The sequence below is a fragment of the Bombina bombina genome, chromosome 1 (assembly GCF_027579735.1).
Source record: "Bombina bombina isolate aBomBom1 chromosome 1, aBomBom1.pri, whole genome shotgun sequence".
Classification (NCBI taxonomy): Eukaryota; Metazoa; Chordata; class Amphibia; order Anura; family Bombinatoridae; genus Bombina; species Bombina bombina.
Genome location: NC_069499.1, coordinates 1,352,599,932 through 1,352,619,897, shown reverse-complemented (window position 1 = coordinate 1,352,619,897; position 19,966 = coordinate 1,352,599,932). Strand labels below are relative to the sequence as shown.

The window sequence follows — 19,966 nt, the reverse complement described above, 5'->3', positions numbered from 1 at the left end:
CTTAGCATGCACAGTTGCAGTGGTCTGAGGTGTAAGCGTGCAAAGGGTACTATGTCCATTGCCGCTACCATTAAGCCGATTACCTCCATGCATTGAGCCACTGACGGGTGTTGAATGGAATGAAGGGTGCGGCAAGCACTTTGAAGTCTTGTTAGCCTGTCCTCTGTCAGGTAAATCTTCATTTCTACAGAATCTATAAGAGTCCCCAGGAAGGGAACTCTTGTGAGTGGAACGAGTGAACTTTTCTTTTCGTTCACCTTCCATCCATGTGAACTTAGAAATGCCAGCACTAACTCTGTATGAGACTTGGCAGTTTGAAAGCTTGAAGCTTGTATCAGAATGTCGTCTAGGTATGGAGCTACCGAGATTCCCCGCGGTCTTAGTACCGCCAGAAGAGCACCCAGAACCTTTGTGAAGATTCTTGGAGCTGTAGCCAATCCGAATGGAAGAGCCACAAACTGGTAATGCCTGTCTAGGAAGGCAAACCTTAGGTACCGATAATGATCTTTGTGAATCGGTATGTGAAGGTAAGTATCTTTTAAATCTACAGTGGTCATGTACTGACCCTCTTGGATCATAGGTAAAATTGTCCGAATAGTCTCCATCTTGAACGATGGAACTCTTAGGAATTTGTTTAGGATCTTTAAGTCCAGGATTGGTCTGAAAGTTCCCTCTTTTTTGGGAACCACAAACAGATTTGAGTAAAACCCCTGTCCCTGTTCCGATCGTGGAACTGGATGGATTACTCCCATTAACAAGAGCTCTTGTACGCAGCGTAGAAACGCCTCTTTCTTTGTCTGGATTGTTGACAATCTTGACAGATGAAATCTCTCTCTTGGAGGAGAGTATTTGAAGTCCAGAAGGTATCCCTGAGATATTATCTCTAGCGCCCAGGGATCCTGAACATCTCTTGCCCAAGCCTGGGCGAAGAGAGAAAGTCTGCCCCCCAATAGATCCGATCCCGGATCGGGGGCCCTCAATTCATGCTGTCTTAGGGGCAGCAGCAGGTTTCCTAGTCTGCTTGCCCTTGTTCCAGGACTGGTTAGGTTTCCAGCCTTGTCTGTAGCGAGCAACAGCTCCTTCCTGTTTTGGTGCAGAGGAAGTTGATGCTGCTCCAGCTTTGAAATTACAAAAGGAACGAAAATTAGACTGTCTAGTCTTGGCTTTGGCTTTGTCCTGAGGCAGGGCATGGCCTTTACCTCCTGTAATGTCAGCGATAATCTCTTTCAACCCGGGCCCGAATAAGGTCTGCCCTTTGAAAGGTATATTAAGCAATTTAGACTTAGAAGTAATATCAGCTGACCAGGATTTTAGCCACAGCGCCCTGCGTGCCTGAATGGCGAATCCTGAATTCTTCGCCGTAAGTTTAGTAAGATGTACTACGGCCTCCGAAATGAATGAATTAGCTAGTTTAAAGGACCCTAAGCCTGTCCGTAATGTCGTCCAGAGTAGCTGAACCAATGTTCTCTTCCAGAGACTCAATCCAGAATGCCGCTGCAGCCGTGATCGGCGCAATGCATGCAAGGGGTTGCAATATAAAACCTTGTTGAACAAACATTTTCTTAAGGTAACCCTCTAACTTTTTATCCATTGGATCTGAAAAAGCACAGCTATCCTCCACCGGGATAGTGGTACGCTTAGCTAAGGTAGAAACTGCTCCCTCCACCTTAGGGACCGTTTGCCATAAGTCCCTTGTGGTGGCGTCTATTGGAAACATTTTTCTAAATATCGGAGGGGGTGAGAACGGCACACCGGGTCTATCCCACTCCTTAGTAACAATTTCAGTAAGTCTCTTAGGTATAGGAAAAACCTCAGTACCGCAAAATATTTATCCAACCTACACATTTTCTCTGGTATTGCAACTGTGTTACAATCATTCAGAGCCGCTAACACCTCCCCTAGTAATACACGGAGGTTTTCCAGTTTAAATTTAAAATATCTGAATCCAGTCTGTTTGGATCAGAACCGTCACCCACAGAATGAAGTTCTCCGTCCTCATGTTCTGCCACCTGTGACGCAGTGTCTGACATGGCCCTAATATCAGCGCACTCTGTTCTCACCCCAGAGTGATCACGCTTACCTCTTAGTTCTGGTAATTTAGCCAAAACCTCAGTCATAACAGTAGCCATATCCTGTAATGTGATTTGTAATGGCCGCCCAGATGTACTCGGCGCTACAATATCACGCACCTCCCTCTGAGCGGGAGATGTAGGTACTGACACGTGAGGCGAGTTAGTCGGCATAACTCTCCCCTCGTTGTTTGGTGAAATTTGTTCAATTTGTACAGATTGACTTTTATTTAAAGTAGCATCAATACAGTTAGTACATAAATTTCTATTGGGCTCCACTTTGGCATTGCAACAAATGACACAGGTATCATCCTCTGAATCAGACATGTTTAACACACTAGCAAATAAACTTGCAACTTGGAAATACAATTCAATTAGAATAATATTAAAACGTACTGTGCCTTTAAGAAGCACAGAAGATCTATGACAGTTGAAAATTAATAAATTGAAACAGTTATAGCCTCAATCCTTGTAAACAACACAACTTTAGCAAAGGTTTAATCCCATTAGCAAAGATAACAAATTCTGAAAGCAGGAAACAAATTACAGAATAAACGTTTTTTATCTCAAACTATAATTCTCACAGCTCTGCTGAGAGAAATTACCTCCCTCAAAATAAGTTTTGAAGACCCCTGAGCTCTGTAGAGATGAACCGGATCATGCAGGGAATACAATGAGTTGCTGACTGAAATATTTGATGCAGTAAAAGCGCCAAAAAAACGGCCCCTCCCCCTCACACACAGCAGTGAGGGAGAACAGAAACTGTCAGAAAAACAGATTAAGCAACTGCCAAGTGGAAAAATAGTGCCCAAACATTTATTCACTCAGTACCTCAGTAAATGAAAACGATTTTACATTCCAGCAAAAACGTTAAACATAATCTCTAGTTATTAAACAGCTTTATGTATTTCTTACAGTGCAATTCTAGTGAAGTACCATTCCCCAGAATACTGAAGTGTAAAGTATACATACATGACATTATATCGGTATGGCAGGATTTTCTCATCAATTCCATTGTCAGAAAATAAAAACTGCTACATACCTCTATGCAGATTCATCTGCCCGCTGTCCCCTGATCTGAAGTTTACCTCTCCTCAGATGGCCGAGAAACAGCAATATGATCTTAACTACTCCGGCTAAAATCATAACAAAAACTCTGGTAGATTCTTCTTCAAACTCTGCCAGAGAGATAATAACACACTCCGGTGCTATTTTAAAATAACAAACTTTTGATTGAAGATATAAAACTAAGTATAATCACCATAGTCCTCTCACACATCCTATCTAGTCGTTGGGTGCAAGAGAATGACGTAGAGGGGAGGAGCTATATGCAGCTCTGCTGGGTGAATCCTCTTGCACTTCCTGTTGGGGAGGAGTAATATCCCAGAAGTAATGATGACCCGTGGACTGATCACACTTAACAGAAGAAAGGGGCGGTCCTACTGCAAACAAAAGCCATTTTTTTCTTGAAAACAGGATTAAAAAAAACACAATAAAACCCCCCCAAAAAATACAATCCATTATTAAAAACAGATCCTCACTGAGCCATCAATAAAATAAATAACTCCTCACACCAACAGTGCCTGCAAAAACTGTCATAAAAACCTGCACCCTGACGGGAATAAAAAATGTCCCCCTGCAGCGTTTCAGCTTAAGCGCCAAATTTTTCCCTGCTACATAGAAAAATAAAATTGGCACTTACTGTAATATTCCTCCGTCCGGCAGCAGGACAGATCACCTGGTCTTAGAGGATGCCTTCCCTCATATGGACCTGTGGAAATACAGAAAGGCTATCTAAATAGGGCAGCAAAATGTTTTGGGAAAACGCAGAGAGGATTGTACCCCACAAGTTCCCAATTGCTTAAAAGCCACCACCCCTACTGAAGAGACTGACATGGGCTAAGACTAGACCCTTTAGAAAGATCAGAGAAAACCTACTCTGCTAAAAAAAATAAAAAATCTTGATTGTAGATCAGACATCAAAACTTCACATCCTCCTTGCACCGCAGACAAAGAGAATGACTGGAGCGCTTATTGGTAAGGGTAGTTACATATAGAACAGCTTTGCTGTAGCGCTCTTTGCCTCCTCCTGCTGGCCAGGAGTGATATTCCCACTAGTAATTGAATCCATGGACTCACCATATCTTAGGAAAGAAATAATGTTTTCAATAGGTGATGGTATTGCATAGGGCTCTATAGAAACACTCCAAACTGTTGGGAACAGTAATGCGTTGGGTACGTTTCTAGACAGATTATGTAACAAGATCTGTTCTATAAAAGTTCAAAAGCACAAGACACTGAGACAAGCATTCTTACCCAAGATAACCTCTGGTGCTCGATAATGTCTTGTTGAAACAATTGTGCTGTGATGTTCGTGATCAAAAGTGGCGCTGCCAAAATCCACAATCCTGATCTCTGTGTTTTTTACACTCCTCTCATCTTTCTGTGTTGAGAGAAACAGAAAATTAATTAACACCACACTCCGATACTAGGTTGCAGCTTTGAAAGCCCCATCACATGGTTATTATAACAAGCAATAGCATGTGTGACTAGACCATTACATCCAACAAGGACCAGATGAAACAGGCCTAGCTTAGTAAACAGATACAAAAGGAGGAAATACTTCTTTCACACTGGCATAAAGTATGGAGGCTAGGTGTGCACACACAAACCATTACAGTCTTTCGTGCTTACCTTTTCCAAACTGTAAGTGGGTTCTGAATCTGAATTCACAAATAAAATATTCTCCGGCTTCAAGTCAGTGTGGGTTAGCTTATTGTCATGAAGAACTGAAAGTAAAGATATATTTCAGAATATTCTTCTGCACAAGCTAACTCAAGAAGCTATCAATTAGTGTTCTAAGTAAATAGTTATACAAGTGACATTTTAACTACAAAACAAAAAATGCACATCTCTACAAGAAAAGAAAGCAGTTGGTCTGTAAGGAGAAGGGAGGTAGCATTTACCTGAATTCTAATTTTAGGCACTCACCTTTGTTTACATTGATGTGACATGATAAAGTATGGGAACCATAACTCATTCCAATATAAAATGCTTTCTTAGAAATTCTCTTCAGATCTATTGCAGGACTAGAGAAGCTGTATAAATCTGCACTAACCCCTCCTTAAAGGGGCAGTAAACACAATACATTTCTGTTGTGTTGCTATAGACACATCAGCCCAGTGTAAACATTTTGAAAACAAATTTACTTCCTTTTTAATGCAATTGTTTGTCAATAGTAAAACTACTTCCCTTTTCCTTATTTTGAGGAGCCAATACAGTTCTTCAGTCTGAAGACATGAAGACAAGGCTAGCGATGGTCATAATATTAGCATAAAATGCATTGTTCTGCAGTTATTTGTTAAAAACCCGATTAGGGAGAGATGTGGCAGGGTTATCCTTGAGAAGTCTGCATGATGCTTATCAAGTTCTAAGAATTAAAAAAGCCTCACTATTCAGAGCTAAAATTACATAAAGTTGCAAAATAAAGGTTTTTTTTTTTGCAATTTCAATGAAGTTGTTTCATTATGCATAACTAAGCGTTATATGTAAAAATCTTAAGGCATTTACTGTCCCTTTAAGTTATCTTGGCCTATATAACTATATCCTTTTCTGCTAAATCTGTTTATGCATTGCTTACTTATTAAATGTTTGTTAACAAATGTTTTGTGGGACACAAGGTCACAGTCAATACAGAAAAATCATACAGATCTTGGTCGATGGCAACACACAAGCATAAAAGATTCATCAAACAATAAGATCCATTAAAAAAACTAATACAAATGAAAATGCCCTTTTGAAACAAAGGTGAGCGTTTAAGAGAAGACTAACATCACAACTAATATGACCAGCAACCTATTAGGGGTATAATAAAAAGGACAACATTACCATCAAATCCAAAAGATTAAAATTTAGTCTGTACAGCTTGGGGTGTTGTAGTCATGTAAAACACTTACATTTTACAGCCTTGCACACCTGGAAGGCCATGTGTCGGACTTGGTGGATGGAGTATGGAAAATAGTTGTTCTCCTTCAAGAAGTCAAAGGTACTCAGGCCAAGCAGCTCAAAGGAGATACACATGTGACCATGAAAGTCAAACCAGTCAAACATCTGTACACAAAGGCTGGAGAGAGAGAGGAGGAGAAAAAAAAAAAAAAAAAAAAAAAAAAGTGTACCAGTTTTAACAGTGTATGTTCATTATGGGGTAAATTTATTAAACTGTATGATCAGCTTCTAAAACTTTGCAGGGTAGGCAGGAATCATCAAGCCTGCAGTCAGAGTTCCTGCTTCTTAAAGGAAAGGTAAACTTTGATGAATGAAAGCCTGTTTTTTTAAAAATTCTATTAAAAACACGGGCACTTTTATTCATCAAAATTTAGAAAGCAGCCGTAGGCATATATGGCTTTGGCATTGCTTTTTAATTTGTAATTAGAAGCCGCTGCGCACCACACTTGTATTATGAACAGCTCTTCCCTCCCCCACAATTGTTACCGCCATCTTAAGTACTGGCAGATATTCTGCCAGTACTAATATAAAAGGCTCTGTTTTTATAAATATATATTCTAGAGTCTAGGATCGACCCCTTAGCCCCCAACCTCCCTGATCCCCCACATTTCTCTAACCCTCCCTCCTCTGTTTGCCACCATCTTTGGTACTGGCAGCTGTCTGCCAGTACACAGTTTGTTAGATTTTGATCCGGAGTTGTTGTTTTTTAATTAAATATATAGAATATATATAGAAATATCTTGTTAGTTAGCTGTCCCACCTCAATACCATACCCACCACCCAGATCCCTTTCCCAATATGTATCCCCCTCCCTTTTCACAATTTTGTTCCATGGCTTACATGGAAGCGGGTAAGGAGCCCCCCCTTCATGGATAACTGCACATTCTACTGGTGCTATGTCTACTTCTTGGGTCTTCAAGAATGAGGCCTCAGTTGGAACAGATTTGCAAGGCTACAACTTGGGTCATCTTTACACACTTTCACAAAGTTTAATAAATTTTATGTTTTTCCTCAATGGAAGCGTCTTTTGGGAGAAGGGTTCTAAAAGCGGTGGTGCCTAGTAATTAAGACTGCCTTCCCTACTTTTTCCTCCCGATTATTCGCTAACTCCACAGCTTGGGTATTAGTTTTCCATAATTAATGAAAGCTCAGATTTTGACATTTCCGGTTGCTTGCTACTCAATTCACTAGTGGACAGGAGGCGTGTCACACCCAAATTGGAATGCCCACAGACTTGGTACTGTTGCACTTGTAACACTGCGCAATAGCAGCTGAATGTGGCTAGCCCGGTTGGGCTATTGATCGAGTGACACTCTTCTGCTCCATGACTATTTGAATCTGTATAGGTACGCACTGATTGTTTTTGTATACACCTCATTTCTTTTTACTGTGTGTGGTTATGCGGAGTAGCGATGCATATACATTATCCACCAGATTTTGATATAGTCTTAGAGACCTGGATTATATGTATTTCCCCCTCATATCTTTGAGTCTTGTATTATGGGATAACATTCACTCACACTGTTTGCACTTTTCTATGTCTATGGGACATTGTTTCTCTGCATATTGTAATACAACACCTGTATTTGACACTTTGTATACAATGAAATGTAAAACAGATTCTGCTTTGTTTTTTCAGGTTTTCAAATTATGTGTTATCACATAGGTTGCTATGCCTACTGCTTTTTCAATAGGGGAGGGGCTTATATGGTATTAAAGTTTGGTATTCACTTGTGTTCTGTTGGGCAGTGAGTGGTGTGCGTGTGTGTCTGTAGTGTTAAACTTTAGAATGCAAAATGAAGGTGTTAGTCAATTATAAGAAAATTGCAATTAAATCAAATATATATATATGTGCACACATATATACACTCTGCTACTTGTAAAACAATTGGAAACATTAAAAAGGGTAAATTTACAGTTCACTGTCCCTTTGAACTAGTTATGATGCTTATTTTTACCTGCTACATCCTTTAGAAATTACTCCCTTGGTGTGTGCAGTTAGTTACAGATCTAAGTTTCTTTATTATTTTATAGATATGGAACTTCGATGCTTTGGAAACATCCAGCTCTTATCTTTATTTATTTTTTAACAAAGCACTCTGTGATGCAAGTAATATAAAAGTATTTACTGCAGATATGCTTAAAAATCTCTAAGCAACTTCTCTGGCTGATTAGGTTCTGTTAAGATCTACTTTGTTCATGTTGCATAACTTTGGTGTGTGTGTGGGGGGGGTAGATAATACATATACACAACCAACCTATCAAGACTACAAATTCTATATACAAAAAAAAAAAGTTGCACTACCCATGATTATTAACCTTTAGGAAGAAGCTGCATTCATAACTCAGGTTTTTATTAATTTAAATGGGTTTTGGACACATCAATCAAAAAGATACAACGTATAAACAGCCTTTCAGTTAATTTGGACTATAGTCAATAATAAAACTCTACACAATCTTATGGTTCTGCTGTGTTGCACCTTCATAACTTAACACTACAAGATTAGTTTATGTCTTAATTGCATATTATAATAAAAGTAGCAATGTTCATATTTGAATCATGACTCTTCCTTCATTCACAATTGCATATGTATTTAATTGTTGTCAGATTTATAATTAAAAAAACCAGAAGTCACTTACTGTTTGTTGTCTGGGTCCTTCTCGTTTATTTTCTCTAGGACATTTATCTCCAGTCGTGCAGCTTCTTTGTACTTCTCCACATTTTTGATGATTTTCAGTGCTACTCTACATCCACCTCTAAAGACACAGGAGATTGGGGGGGGGGGGGGTAAGACAGTTTAAATCAACCTGCAGTAATGTATTCTCATAACGTATGAAGCAATTCCACAAAGGTTTTAAACATTTAAGGCACATTTAAAGGGACACTGAACCCACATTTTTTCTTTTGTGATTCAGACAGAGCATGTAATTTTAAGCAACTTTCTAATTTACTTCTATTATCAAATTTTCTTTATTCTCTTGGTATCTTTATTTGAAATGCAAGAATGTAAGTTTAGATGCCGGCTGATTGGTGCATAAATTCATACACCAATGAATAAGTGCTTTCCAGGGTTCTGAACTAAACAAATAGCTTAGATGCATTATTTTTCAAATAAACATAGAAAGAGAACAAAGAAAAGTTAATAGGAGTAAATTAGAAAGTTGCTTAAAATTGCATGCTCTATCTGAATCATGAAAGAAAAAAATGGGTTCAGTGTCCCTTTAAGTGATGATAAACTCTCCCCTTTATAAAAACAGATCCAGAATATTAGCGATATTTTAGATTGAGTTTAATTCATCAGTTGTAATCAAGTTGCGCTATACAAAATTTAATATAGATCTGAAATTAAAATACCCCGAGCTCCGCAGCCCACTACAAAAGTCAATTTTTATGAGAGCTAACAGTTTAAATTAAACTCCATCTAAAATATCACTAACATCCTGGAACGGTTTTTATAAAGGGAAAGAGTTTACCACCACTTTAAGGTTATTTTTAATGAACTTTTATACAGAGCCATCATTTTCACGTTACAAAAGCACAGCTTGAAATAGACTAACATAAAACAGATAACACAAAAACGCCCTTATTGCTTTGTAGAAAAAGCCACAGTCACCAATATCTCCAGCATTATTTACTTCCCTCTTTATTCCTCTGCATTAACTCTATAGTTAGTTGCAAGTGTCCTCAGAAAATCCTTAGATAAAAGCTTAAAGGGACAGTATACACCAATTTTTCATATAACTGCATGTAATAGACACTACTATATAGAATATGCACAGATACTGATCTAAAAATCCAGTATAAAACCTTTTAAAAACTTACTTAGAAGCTCCTAGTTTAGCATTGTTGATGAAGTTAGCTGGAACACCCAGTGAAAGAGGGTGGGTAAACAAAAATAGACACTCCAACATATTAAAAGACAGATAAACGGGAGCCTGCAGGAGTCTGTAAACGTTGTATACATCTGAAACTGTGGGGCTTGGTTAGGAGTCTGAAAATCAGCACAACGTTCTTAAAAAAATAGGCAAAACTATACATTTTTATAAAAACACTACCAGATGGGGTATATAAAATGGATCATCTACAAAGCATTTATGTAAAGAAAAATAGTGTACAATGTCCCTTTAATGTACAGGACAAAGCATTTGAAGGCAGAAAAAAAATACACACTGGAGCAAGAAGGCACTTGTCTGTTACTTTAAAATTCCTTTCATTCAGACTGTGCCTTAGGGGAAACCTAAGACCAGATGCAAATACAAGCTCTATTAAAAAGGGACACAAAACCCCAAATTTTCTCTTTTGTGATTCAGATAGAACATCCAATTTTAAGCAACTCTCTAATTTACTTCTATTATATTTTTTACTTTGTTCTCTATTTGAAAAAGTAGGAATGCAAGCATAGGAGCCAGCCCATTTTTGGTTCAGCACCTGTGTAGCACCTGCCGATGGGTCCCATTTTACAACAGCAGGACAAGGTACACTGCCCGTGTTTAACATTGCTCAAGCGGCTGTCAAATGTGATATCCAAGAAATAACAGTCCCAGACCGGCTCCTCCTAATAGCGACTTAACCTGTAGGTGCTGTGGAAGTGACAGGTTTTGCTGTAAATATTTTTTATTGCTGTTGATGTTTAATCTTTTTTTAAGTGAATGGAATAAAAGTCGCTATTAAGAGGAGCCGGTCTGGGACTGTGTTATTTCTTGGATATTGTCTTGGACTTACCCACAGGGCTCTCCTTGCGAATCACTGACGCAATACACTGACCTATGAACCCGGAAGTGGCAAGATTGGGTGACACGGAGAAATTGAGACGGAGTGTGATGCTGCATCACGGAAAATACGACTCCCAGTAAGTTCAACCCATTTCTCGGATACAAAATTGTTCTATATCACAACTGTGGGATAATTTTATGGCAGAGTATGAACACTAGACCTCATTTTTTCCTGAAGTGCACGAACACACTTTGTTTGTTTGTGGCTGTCAAATGTGTCTGGGGCGATTTTAATCCCCCAGCTCTGCTGGCATACAGGTTAGGAACCAGCGGTCTGCCGACAGCTGCTTCTCAACTTTCGGCTGCAGGCTTGCCTGCATTCCGGGTGCTCCAAAGCTGGATATGCAGCTTGATAAATGGAGCCCACTTAGTGTATAAAAAAATAAAATAAACTATTACAATAAAATGTAGCACTTATTGGCATAGGTGCTCACAAGGAAAGAAGGGGAGGAGTCAAAACAAGCCTCCATTATGCTATTTCTGTAATAGAAATATCATGGTTGTTGTCACGACACCTACCCTTTAACAGCCCAGGACACAGCCACTGTATGGGGTATGGCACGTGTACTTAAAGGGACACTGTACCCAAATGTTTTCTTTTGTGATTCAGAGAGCATGACATTTTAAGCAACTTTCTAATTTACTCCTATTATCAAATTTTCTTCATTCTATTGGAATCTATATTTGAAATGCAAGAACGTAAGTTTAGATGCCGGCCCATTTATGGTGAACAACCTAGGTTGTCCTTGCTGATTGGTGGATGAATTTATCCACCAATCAAACTGCTGTCCAGAATTCTGAACCAAGAAAAAAGCTTAGATGCCTTCTTTTTTTATATAAAGATAGCAAGAGAATGAAGAAAACTTGATAATGAGTAAATTAGAAAGTTGCATGTTCTATCTGAATCACAAAAGAAACATTTTTGGTTCAGTGTCCCTTTAAGGGCTAAAGGGCAGGTGGCATACCCTGTTAAGTACAAATATTTGAAGTTTACAATTCTAAAATCCATCAAGGTTTCATTAAAAAAAAAAAAAAAAAACCCTGCATGGTCTACACTGGTTACAGCCAAGCCCCAGAGTGCTCTGCCATATGCTTATTTATGGCAGAGTCCATTTAAGTGGCACAAGTTTTCCTGTTATTGTACCATAATGTCAAATTAAAATGTTCCTTTATTTAATTAAACCCATTTACAGAAATAATCTTAAACAAATGTGACTGCACTTAAAAGGTATTCAGGAAAAAAAAAAAAAAAAAAAAAAAAAACACAGGAAAAGACTAAAGTGGGAACTCACCTCCGATGATCTACACACTGAACCACTCGCCCAAATGTTCCTTCACCCAGAGTACTAATAATTTCATCTGTAAAGGGAAGCAAATGGAGGATTAAGAGGTGTCTCAAAACAACTGGTGGCTAGTTAGAGTCTGTGATGAATCTGCCTACAATTACACTTGCCAGGGCCGTGAGAGCTCACACCAACAATTCAATATCAATAATACAGGTCTGAGGCTGAAGGTGTGAGACACCTTATACTAACTTCCTGACCTCCCAACTATCAATACAAAACAGTATGTACATAGTAGGCTTTTAAAAAAAAGAGTAAAAGAATAAGGAAGAGGAAAGGGTGTTGGCTTTCATTTGGTTTTAAAACTAAATAAAAAATAAAATAAAAACAAACACAAAAAAAAAATAAAGACAGACAGGTCTGCAGCGTGTCTTTGGGGAGGGGGATCTTAGAACTAGAGATCTAAATTATGTTACGATTTGGCTGTACATCTTTCTTGTAGCCAGTCGCCGCCGTGATAGATCAGATGGCCCTCCTGGTCGTCTTCCACACTCTTGGCTCGCCTGCTGCTCTGGCGACTTCTCTGTTGAAACGGGGCCCGTCATTCCCGGCAAAACACCACCATTCACCAGCCAATCAGATTTTCAAACCAGCGGCACATTGGTTGGTTGGTTTGGAAATTCACATTGTTGTTTGAGGTAGGTGGAGGGTGTGCAGTAGATTCCCAGCCAATGCATACGGCACATAGGAATATATAACGATAGGGATATTGCAAGGGAACATGTCAAGATACAAATACACTAACTCAGAAAAAAAAATTTAAAGAAAAAGAAATTAAAAAAAAAAAAAAACATTCTGCTTTGTTTTTGTTTTCATCTTTGCAAAGGAAGGAAAATAGGAACAAAAAAAGAACACACTTTGAAGACCCACCCGAGTTAAGAAAACAAATGCTAACAATTAACTTTCATAAACCTTGCTGCATATTACAGCCTGGTAGATGTAAATTTTATTCACACTGCCATATCAAACCCTACATCACAACTCAAACTCCATTTGCATTACATGTATCCGTCACTTAATGTCAGCACTGTCTGTACAACAAAGCAAAAAAGTGCAAGCTAAACTAAAGGGCTCAGAATGCTTACACATTAAAGGAATAGTTTAGTCAAAATTAAACTTTCATGATTTAGATAGAGCATGCAATTTTAAGCAACTTTCTAATTTACTCCTATTATCAATTTTACTTTGTTCTCTTGGTAACTTTTTTGAAAAGCAAGAAAGTAAGCATAGGAGCCGGCCCATTTTTGGTTCAGTGCCTGGGTAGCTCTGATTGCAGTCTAAAATGTACCCACCAATCAGGAAGCACTACCCAGACGCGGAACCAAAAATGGGCCAGTGCCTAAGCTTACATTCAAATAAAGCTAGCAAGAGAACGAAGAAAAAAAATAGGGGTAAATTAGAAAGTTGTTTAAAATTGCCTGCTCCAAATCATAAAAGTTTCAATTTTGACTAGAATATCCCTTTAATTTTCATAACCAGCATTTGACATGCAGTTTACTACACTCAACAACCAAATCACCCCACAAAGGTAAGCAATTACAGGTTACAACTCTTCCAAAAAAAAAAAAAAAAAAGTTTATTAATATAAATAAAATATATTGCCAAATGTTCAAATCTGGTAAGTTAATGGGTAGAATACTACAGGAAAAGTACTTCATTTTCATTAAGCTATTTAAAATGTTTTCACTAGTGAGCTTTTGTGGTATGCCTAAACGTCTCCAATAAGAAATACAATCATTACCTAGATCTCAAAATATTAGAATCCAGGCGACTAATTTTTTATTTATTTTTTATTTTTGAGAGCTAGAAAATGGGATTTTCAACATGGGGATGTTTAAGAGTAGATATGGCTCCTATGACATGTAAAGCCCTGAGCTAGATTATAGCCAACTGAAACTCAAGAATAGGCCCAGTGTCCTGTGACCTCTCAAAAAACTCCCATCATGCATTTGCAAAAAAGTTATTCATAGCTCAAGATCCTAGATTAAACCTACATCTTTGCAAAAGCTGCAACCAGAGCTGTAAATTTCCACTAGTATACCAACATGGGACAAATGAAAACTTATACATTGACTAGGGATACTGACACCCATTTACATTTACTTTAAAAGTGCCTATACATTTTGATCTGCAGCTTCTTACACTAGGAAACCCTATAAAAATATGCTTAACAGAAGCATTGTCAGTCAAGTTTAAAGGAACAGTGTATTGTATTTTTTCTTCAATCCTTTAATATGTTCCCAAAGATCGAGTTTACCTGCTGCAGTGTACTGTACTAGTTAGAGAAACTAGAAGGTTTAGATTAAATTATGATCCCAGTAGGGGTGTGACAGATAAGAAAAATGTTGATGTTTGAGTAAAACAGTGAGATATAGGAAAATGAGAAGCTGGTTAGGTCTGTTCTTGATACAAGCTCAGCCCATTTCATTGGGTTGCAGCTTCAGAAATAGCTATACCTATAAGCCATTACCCATAAATTTAAACTATGCAGCTGGTATAGCAAGTCATTGGAAATACATTAAAGGAACACTAAAGTCAAAATTAAACTTTCATGATTAACAGAGTAAGAAATTTTTAACTGTCCAATTCACTGTCAACAAAACGTGCACACTTTGAGTCACCAGCTCCTACTGAGCATGTGCAAGAATTCAAAGCATATACATATGTGCATTTTGTGATTGGCTGATGCCTGTCACATGATGCAGGGGGGGAGAAAAAATTAAATTGAGACTAAGTGCTTTTGCATTAACTTTTTATTGTGCATTTGATAATGAAATTAAACTGTATTTAATGGTCCTTTAAAGGGAAAAATTGACACAGTACACAGTCCCTTTAAACGTCTCTATTAGGCACAAATATGGGGCCAGCAAGCTGTTGCATTTGTCTGTTGAAGATTTTATATAAATTAATAAAATACAGCATAATTAATGCATGGCTAATATAAGTAAGGGGGACGAATCTATTATCCAACACAAACTCCAATCATTTACCAATATCTAGTTCATTTTATGTCACTAGAGAGATGAATACAAACATCAACATGAGCAGGGACTGAGGAATAAACAAGTTGTTAGCATTCTGGTGGTCAGCAAGATGTGCAGACATCACTTACAGGCCCTTTAAAATCTAGATACTATGGGAAGTCTGATGATCCTCAGACATGACCTACACAGCAAATCCAGGAATCTTAGGGAGCAAAAAATCTGACTACACTCAAACAAGATTAATTAATGCAGAAGGGCTGATCCAACCATGTACAAATGTACACTATCATTCAGAATTTCACCATATTATATATAGCAGGGAAGGGAATGTTTACTCACCAAATCTTCCAAGCTTTGAATGTAAAGATAAGGGAGGGGATTAACCTAAGCACCAGGGGAATACTCACCGATGAGGACTGGCTAAAAGACCTGGTTCTACGCTTTCTCCGCTTCTGCTTGCGACGGCTGCTCTTGCAGCTCCTATAGCTGTCCTCATGGGATCGCTTGTAGTCATAAGACCGACTATACTCTGTGTTGTAGTATACGTCTTCTCTATCCCTGCTGTAGTTTCTCCTGTAGTCACAGTGCCTCCGGTCATAGGCTCTTCTGTCTGAAGCTCTTCTATCAGAAGATCTGTTTTCATAACTGAAAAATAAAAGTAACAGTTAGAAAAACCATTAACGCTCTAAACTATGCAGCCTAAACAGTAACAGAAGCCAATATAATGATTTTATGTTTTTAGGTGTCCGCGTGACAAAAAGGTACCTTCGAGATCTTTCATGGTAGCTGTCACTGTGCCGGCGTCTCCGATCACGTGTTCTATCACTGCTACTTGTTCGGGATCTGCTTCTTCTCCGTCTATGTTTTCGGCTTCTGTAACGCTCATAACTATTTCTGCTGCCCCTTTCTGAAGAACGGTACCTTCTTGAATGCGGCATCTATGGATGGAATTCAGAAAATAGTTAAAAAAAACAACTTATCTGTATATAATATGGTGAAAGAAAGGAGATAAGATTAGAAGTGTGGGTTGCACTGGTGTCCTGCTCTTAAAAAGGGACACTAAAGTCAAAAATTTAATTTCAGGGTTCAAATAGAGCACACAATTTTTTTTAACAACTTTCTAATTCATTTCCATTATTAAACTCTGCGCAACCTCTTTGTAAGCACCAGCTCGTACCAAGTATGTACAAAAAGAGTATATATGCATTTTGTGATTGCAGTCACATGATACAGGGGAGAAAAATGTAACACTGAAATTTGTAAGAAAAAAAAATAAAAAATATATATATATATATACATACACATATATACATATATATATATATATATATATATATATATATATATACACATATACACACACATATATATATATATATATATATATATATATATATATATATTACACATATACACACATATACACTTTAATTTCATAATAAGCTTCCTTAAAGGGACAGTCTATTTAAAAATGTATATTGATTAAAAAGACAGATAATCCCTTTATTACCTATTCCACAGTGTTTCATAACCAACATGGTTATATTAATATACCGTACTTTATACCTCTGTGAATACCTTGTGTCTAAGACTCTGCAGACTGCCTCCTTATCTCAGTGCTATTTACAGACTTCCATTATAGCCAATTGGTGCTGACTCATGAATAACTTCACGGGAGAGAGCACAATGTTATCTATATGGCACACAAATGTGCAGTGTCTTGCTGTAAAGAGCTAAAAACATGCTCTGATATATAGGTGGCTTGCAGTGGCTTAGAAACAGGCAGAAATGTGCAAAGCTGAGGAATGGGTAGTAAAGGTGTTCTAACTTTTAAAAAAATAAATTTGGGAGTAGCCTGCCCCTTTAAACTGAATAGGGAAACATGACTGCCTGCACATTCCCTCTCAAGTCCTGGAACTAGCACTCTGATTGGCTGCTTAAAGTCCCTTTACAATGGGGTATGAATACTTAGGAAATTTGAAGTTAAATATCTTCCTTTTTTACATAAAGATGTCCAGGTGATATTTTCTTGTCAGCTTTTTACAGCTTTGCTGCATTACTTTCAAGTGCTCCAACATTCGGGTATCATGTCCCTCTAATGATGTATTGTAACAGGCTAATTACTAAAATAAATTCCATAAAACAAGGAACTTCTATCCAGGACTGGTTTTTGGGGGGGGGGTTATGACCAGAACAGTGAAGCATTTCTTCAAAAATATTCCATATAGCCATATATGGTTTACATGGCTTTAAAATTACATTACACTTAATATATTTAACCCTTTTGCAGAGTAGTGTTTACACACGTGTGCCACAGCCGTTTAGTTCAACACTCCCTGCACGTGCACATAAAATGCAATTTTCTATATGTTAGGTACCCACATGTATTATACCTCTTATCAGCAGGACAAACATTTTTTTTTTAAATTAACTTTAGTTTGCAGTAATACCATAATAGGAAGAAAAAAATGTACCAAAAATAATCCTATATCATATTGCTGTCAGTTTGTAATGTCACTGTTACAGTGTGCATCTGATTTAGCCTAGAACTGGCACAGTCCACAATGCAGGCTAATTTAAAGCCCTCCCTCACTCTTTAATACTTGTGTGCAGCATATCTCCTGCTGTCAGGAAAGAGACACCAAGCAGAAAACATTTCAATGGTGGGCTAAAATGTGTTGGTTTATTTGAAAACTTTATCTAAAATGATATTGCCACCGTCTTAACAAGCATGCTGTACATTGTCACAGATCTTTGTGTGTTGCCCTTTCAGACACATAAATACGGCTCAGAAGAGCCAAATTACTATATCTGCTTAGACAAACGAATGACGACTGCAAGTCTACACAAAAGTAACAAGACCCTCTATTGTCCCGTTGTGTTTGCATGCCCTGGCTGCCCATATCAAGCACAGGAAGTAGAAACAAGGAAAGGAGGAAGAGGAGAGGGATGAATTATATGCAGAAAGGACATTTGGCTGTCCCTGTGCACTAGAGAGGAATGTCACAAAATGCATATACCTATATTGTGAATCTTGCATATGCTCAGTAGAAGATGGTGCCTCAGAACGTGTGCGTATGAAAAGATTATGCATAATTATATAATGGATGTCAATAGCAAAGTTGTTTAAAATTGTGTGCTTATTTTTGTAACTTTTTACTTTAGTAAAACTTGTTGCTACAAAGTAATTGCAGTCAGTGCAGCATGGTACAATGTAAAACCATAGACTAATGATACCGCACCAAGGTAAAATGTGTTAAATGGTGAACAAATATAAAATATAAAACATAACAGATTGTTGGGAAGCACTCTTTTTCAACATGTATCTTGCTTTACAACCAATACTTGCCAACACAAAGTAGCAAGTAAACGTGGCAGTGTAGGTTAATGCAGGTTGGGGGATGTGACCGTGTGTGTGATTATGGCGAAGGTAAATACAAAGAGGAGTCAATATGGAAACCATGTCATAGAGGGAGGAAAAAAATATGTAGAGACTCAAACTAATGGAGATACATGGCAGAAAATCTGCTACTGAGAAGTAAAACAACCGTGTAAACTAAAGGTATTTTAAAATTTTACATGGGAAAGTAAAGTGAACATGAGTAGAAACGCATCACAGTATTCTGTGACAGCCACTCAAGTGTTAACTACACCTCCAAACAATACTTTTGTAGCATCTGACGATCCATATTCATAGCAAAGATAAACAGGATTTTAAGAGGAATGTGGTTAAAACCTCATTAACATTCTGAGAGAGATTCTGTCATACATAAAATCTGATCTGTAAAATAAGGTTGAAACCAATTTGGAATGTTCAAAATTAAGGGTTGCAACAATGTAGTCAAAATTAACCCAATCGTAAAATAAGCAAACGTACGCCTTTGATACCAGCGCGTTACACGTTTTCCCTTTACTACGTCATAACCACAAAAATACTAATGCCAGCTCTGTACATTTAACAGAAAGACAAACTCAGTAAATTTGCACGAAGTAGGAAAATAATTCGGAAATTATGTTTATATGCAGGTTCAGAAGCTTTCCCACCAACGTGTTTTCCAGAGAGGGATCGGGATCATCCCATTTTATTTGTCTCCCCAAACGCATTCCATCGAAATTAAGAAGGTTTACGACATAGTTATGTTTAAATCACAATGTAACATCAGCCATTGGTATTTAAACCCAATATTAATCAATTATTGTTTGCAACGCACTATGGTCTTAGAAACAGCTATCTTAAGACTTGTCTACTCCACTGGCCGCCATTTCCTTAGCCACTAATCCGCCATCTTGAGTCTCTAGCCATCACCCAGTTAAGCTCTTCCCAGGCCCATCACGACCTAATCACATTATAACACCCAGGCCCTAGTCACCCTCTCACCGTTCTCGCAGCCAAGCCGGTGCGCTTGTCCCACAGGAAGTCCGTGTTTGCGGTATCTGTATCTCACCAACAAACCGCCAGCTGTTACGGACACAAATGAGTCACAACGTAGCAAAATCTCTGAGTCACGCATGCGCACTGTGCACATAAACTAATTCCTTATTAGACCACGCCTTTCCTGTCAGCGACAGCGACTCAAATTCGTAGATAATGCAAATGCAATGTCTGCTATTTTGAGTGTGGAAAAATGCCATTCTTCACACATTTTGTTTGTCAGCTATGATTATTTGAAATCTAATGATATTTGTGTTTTTACTTATTGTTGTCTAAGAATACAGTTACATGCTATAAAAGTAGCAGACCTGTCCACTTAAAGGGACATAATACTCATATGCTAAATCACTTGAAACTGAT

General features: G+C 38.0%; 1 protein-coding gene across 2 annotated transcripts in view; it reads right to left on the bottom strand.

The window, feature by feature from the left end:
• CLK2 (CDC like kinase 2) overlaps nt 1-19,709 on the bottom strand; it is a 43,341-nt gene extending 23,632 nt beyond the window's left edge. The window contains exons 1-9 of one of the 2 annotated variants that reach the window (XM_053703310.1): nt 19,553-19,709; nt 15,940-16,112; nt 15,582-15,819; nt 12,620-12,713; nt 12,140-12,206; nt 8,715-8,831; nt 6,026-6,192; nt 4,764-4,858; nt 4,386-4,512 (exon numbers count right to left, since the gene is read on the bottom strand). In XM_053703310.1, the coding sequence (XP_053559285.1) occupies nt 4,386-4,512; nt 4,764-4,858; nt 6,026-6,192; nt 8,715-8,831; nt 12,140-12,206; nt 12,620-12,713; nt 15,582-15,819; nt 15,940-16,112 (1,078 nt within the window). In that variant the 5' untranslated portion in view covers nt 19,553-19,709. Of the gene's footprint in view, nt 1-4,385; nt 4,513-4,763; nt 4,859-6,025; nt 6,193-8,714; nt 8,832-12,139; nt 12,207-12,619; nt 12,714-15,581; nt 15,820-15,939; nt 16,113-19,552 lie in introns of those variants that run through there. The other variant, XM_053703318.1, reaches the window with a different exon arrangement.
• Nucleotides 19,710-19,966: the final 257 nt, after the last annotated feature.